We start from the raw sequence: 4,535 nt of genomic DNA, 5'->3' as shown, positions 1-4,535 counted from the left end.
ATCCGATCCGATGAACACCCCTACTCATATCTTCCTTATAAATTGGTGATAGTGAGGTTTGAACCCTCTACCTCTCACTAGTAAAGTAAATAGTCTACCACTGAGCCACAACCAATTTATAGAGACCTATTGAAGTAATAAATACAAAAATGAAAATAATAAAATAATCTAAAATGGATTAATGGTAGTTGTAGTTATTGTATTGGACACTACATTTGTGAGAAACTTCTCTTCAATTCCTCCCAAAGATAAGCCTTTAAAACCACCCACGTCACCCTACAAAACATGTTCCTCCTTAAAACCACCAACATCACCGCCGCCGTACCACTCCTCACCATCACCTCCCTCCTCAACCACCACAAACCCTCCACGTCATCCTTCCCAATAACCCACACCAAACCCTTATCCACCATCCGCCACTCAACCCCTAAAATCATGAACTGGCTAAACAAGCTCGGGTTCAGTACACGCACACCCACCAACGGCTCCATAGACCAGTCATCATCAATAGCCCAGGGCCCAGACGACGACGTTCCGGCCCCGGGTCAAGAGTTCGCCCAGTTCGGGGCGGGTTGTTTCTGGGGCGTGGAGTTGGCCTTCCAGAGGGTTCCGGGTGTTACCAAGACGGAAGTCGGGTATACCCAAGGGTTTCTGGATAACCCCACTTATAATGATATTTGTTCCGGTACTACTAACCACTCGGAGGTTGTTCGGGTCCAGTATGACCCGAAAGAGTGTAGTTATGAGAGCCTGCTGGATTGTTTCTGGGAGAGGCATGATCCCACTACTCTTAATCGTCAGGTTAGTGGGTGGTTGTTAATTTGGGATTTGGATTTAGTTGTTGATGAGTTTTAGGGGTTTTTCGCTATACGTGATCGATTCGGTTATCTGATTCTTACAATTACATCGAGTCGATGTTAGATTGCTCATAATCGGTTATCGGATACATTTATAGATTCGGTTGTTGATAAATTGAGGCGAGATCAGTGCAAACGAGCCGAGCCCAAGCTCATTTTGACTTATTTGAGCTCGGCTCGTTTCGAGAATCTTTTTATAAACCTCGAGCTCGGCTCGTCATTTATTATTAATTTGTATACGTTTTTAGTTATATTTATATATTTTAAGAATTACTTTATACAAGTCTAGGCTTGTCTCGGGCTCATGTAGTACCTTAAAAGAGCCAAAGCTCGGCTATAGCTCGATTGTGTAGTGTAAATTTAATACATGGAAGGCCAAAAGAAGCAAAAAAAAAAAAAACTATAAATTACACAAGCCTCGACGAGCCTAAAAGAGCTTCCCATACAAGGCTCGAGCTCCTCTCGGTAATTAGACAAGCTTTATTTATGGCCCGAGCTCAGCTCGAGCTCGAAAAAGCTAGGCTTGTTTTGAGCCATTTATCAATCCTATCTTATCTCAAGTAGCTTGCGAGCGGCTTGGCTCTTTGGCACCCTTATTGGGTTCCCACAAGGCCACAATTACATCCTATTGATGTTAGATACTTCAAATTGATTGCGGTCTTTAGAAATTGAACCCTAATTGGATCGATTTCTAGATTTAGTTGTCGATAATTGTTAAGATTTTTTTACTTTGACTCATCACAATTACATCCAATTGATGTTAGATTGTTCATAATCGATGCAAGTTGTTAGAAATTGAACACTAAACGGGAAATTTTCTAGTAGATTTTCTCAGTAAATTCTGAATCTCGATTCTTTATATGATTAGGGGAATGATGTCGGAACTCAATATCGATCCGGGATATACTTCTACACGCCAGAACAAGAGAAAGCAGCGCGAGAATCAATGGAGAAGCATCAGCAGAAAGTTAACCGGAAAATTGTGACGGAGATCCTACCAGCGAAGAAGTTCTACCGGGCCGAAGAGTATCACCAGCAATATCTCGCAAAGGGAGGTCGGTTTGGGTTCAGGCAATCTACTGAGAAAGGTTGCAATGACCCTATTCGTTGCTATGGCTAATTAATATTCGCGTTGTTTTGGTAAATAATCTAGTTTATTTAAAGTTTATAATCGTTTGTGATTATAATGTATAACGGTTGTTTATAGTTTGAATGATTTGGCGGGTGTTTTTGAATAAAAGTTGTGGTACCGGTTTATGTTTCATTGTGTCGTTGTATGCCGATTAGATAGCGTTTTACTAGATGTGCGAGGACACGTGGAGACTCCGAAATGATGATAACAACCTTAGGTTTGGAGATCACCTGGGCAATTCATGGAACAGGATTTCAAAGGGAGGTCGTTTTGGGTTCACGCAATCTGTTGAAAAAGGTTGCAACGATAGTATCCGTTGTTTTGGCTAGTTAATAATCATGTTGTTTTGGTAAATATTCTAGCTTATTGTCATAATAATCTCTTGTGATTATAATGTATAATGGTTGTTTATAGTTTGAATGATTTGACGGGTGTTACATAAGTTACGGTATTGGTTTTTGCTTGATCGGGCTACAATGGCCGGTCTTTACAATGGTTTGAGACCGCTTATGGTGGACAGCTAGATCGCGGTTTACTAGACGAGTGCTTGATCCATAGGAAGGGAGTGATCGACATAAGTCATAACACGAAAGCGTTTTCTGAAAAAGGTTTTATGAAATTATCAATGCAAATGGTGTACATATAGAAAGTGAAAAAAGAAGATTAAATCAGAATCTTAACACAAATAAAAAAACAAGAAACGTGGTTTTTAGTGATATAGAGGTATGGTATCGGTATGGATGTATATTTTCATAACTGAGAAAATATGTGTGTAAAATCTATACCATATATAATAATATAGGAGTTAGGGACCTTTTAAATTTTAAGAGGTCCAATCTATATTGCAACATGTACAAGTTTCAAATGCATAAAATTTAAATAAATAAGGGCATTTTTAACTTTACACCAATCACTAATTGTAACTTTGTGATTCTATATTTACAATATATACCCCAAAAACTTACACTATATACCCTTAAACTTTTGTTAAGTTTTGTAATATCTAGAAATGTTTACACATACTACCTCTCATCTTTATAAAAAAAATGACAAACTTACTTTTTTTTTTGCTTTCGTCTATATTTTTAAATATATAATGTTCTTAAAAAAACCGAACCAACCTTATGACGTGTTTATTTTTGTCGACGTTTCGATGTAAAAAAATTGCAAAACCGAATTGTAGATTATAACGTACAAGTTAATGAAGCATTAAAGTACAACTTAGTTATGCAACTAGAAACCTATAAAATGTTTATAAACACCCTTGTTTTATTTTACATTATCAGCTATGAAATTTCAAAACCAACCCACCCAATTATATAATTCAATTACAAAACCATTAGAATAAAATAAACTCAATCTACACATAAACTTCTATTTAGTTGTGGAATCACAAAATTATTCACGTATCAGTATATACCAAAAATTTATTAATATCAAATGATCGACAATTTTTAAGTTAAAGAAAGGTTTATTATAGTTTCTACGAAGTTGAGGACGATAACCTCAACTTTTATCCGACTGAGTTCCTCCTAAATGTTAGTGGTTTCCGCTTCATAAACTTCGATTGAAGATTGGATGTCCAATGATTACAACATTGTAAATTGTCGCCACCGTCGCATCGCGCGGACACTCTACTAGTAACTATATAAAACACGACTTAAATGATTTTATGAAATAGTGAGGTAGGCATTTATGTAACCTCCTATTATACCCAATTTAAGCATGATATTTTTTTGTTTCTAATTAGACTCATCACAATTGTTGAGAAAAGAATAAAGATTTGTAGTTTTATAATTAAAGTGTACTTATAACACTACCATTTGTTACATTCTAATAAACTAGACGGGTACCCGCGCGATGCAGCGGGTGTTTGAACCTGTTAATCACGTACAAATATAAGTGTTTATGGTTCGGTTAAAACTTTGAAATCGTTTAAATCAGTCTTTGGTTTGACTTATTTTTTCTTTTTCTTTTTTACTTTCGGTTTGTTGGTCGGTTTCAAAATATTCAAACGTAGTGAACGGTTGGTTCGCGGTTTATATCGGCAACCGGCCATATGAAACCAGAAAAGACTGTAAATTAACCTAATTGCAATATGATTCCTTTTGTAATATTTGTTGTTATTATTTCACGTCCTAGATTTTCCATTAATATTTACCATTTATGTAGTTAAAATTATCATTTTTTATTTATGATCATCTCAAGTATCATATTATGTTGGTTTTTAGTTAAAATTGATGGTAAATTATTAATTATTTTAAACTAAATTTATTATTAAAGTTTAAACTGTGAAACCAAACTGAAACCAGGCCGTTAGTAACGATTCGGTTTCAACTTTCAATGGTTGAGTTTGGTTTTGGATGACAAAAAATCAGTATTAACGGTTGGACTCACAAGTTTAACTTAAAAGTCATCAAAACCGACATTGAACACCCCTACGTAACATATTAATTTATTTAAAATGAAAAAAAATTACAATAATATCATATCCAAATTAAAGAGAATGAAATGCTCGTTTTCATGGTGCAATTTGTTTATAAAAA

General features: G+C 35.6%; 1 protein-coding gene across 1 annotated transcript; it reads left to right on the top strand.

Moving 5' to 3' along the window:
* The first annotated feature begins 215 nt into the window (after positions 1 to 215).
* LOC143630547 (peptide methionine sulfoxide reductase-like) lies at positions 216 to 2,114 on the top strand. Its single transcript, XM_077099530.1, has 2 exons — positions 216 to 801; positions 1,726 to 2,114. The coding sequence occupies exons 1-2, from the start codon at positions 286 to 288 to the stop codon at positions 1,975 to 1,977; spliced, it is 768 nt and encodes a 255-aa protein (XP_076955645.1). The 5' UTR covers positions 216 to 285; the 3' UTR covers positions 1,978 to 2,114.
* The last annotated feature ends 2,421 nt before the right edge of the window (positions 2,115 to 4,535 follow it).

The sequence above is a fragment of the Bidens hawaiensis genome, unplaced genomic scaffold (genome assembly GCF_021521415.1).
Source record: "Bidens hawaiensis isolate Kalapana, Puna unplaced genomic scaffold, B.hawaiensis_p1.1 tig00005681_1, whole genome shotgun sequence".
Taxonomy (NCBI): domain Eukaryota; kingdom Viridiplantae; phylum Streptophyta; class Magnoliopsida; order Asterales; family Asteraceae; genus Bidens; species Bidens hawaiensis.
This window is presented reverse-complemented; position numbering and strand designations above follow the sequence as displayed.

Bases quoted from the DNA above. Each gene is read 5' to 3' on its own strand.
- LOC143630547 (XM_077099530.1), top strand. From the start codon at position 286: ATGTTCCTCCTTAAAACCACCAACATCACCGCCGCCGTACCACTCCTC. The intron at 802-1,725 runs GTTAGTGGGTGG...TTATATGATTAG, and splicing joins CCACTACTCTTAATCGTCAG to GGGAATGATGTCGGAACTCA.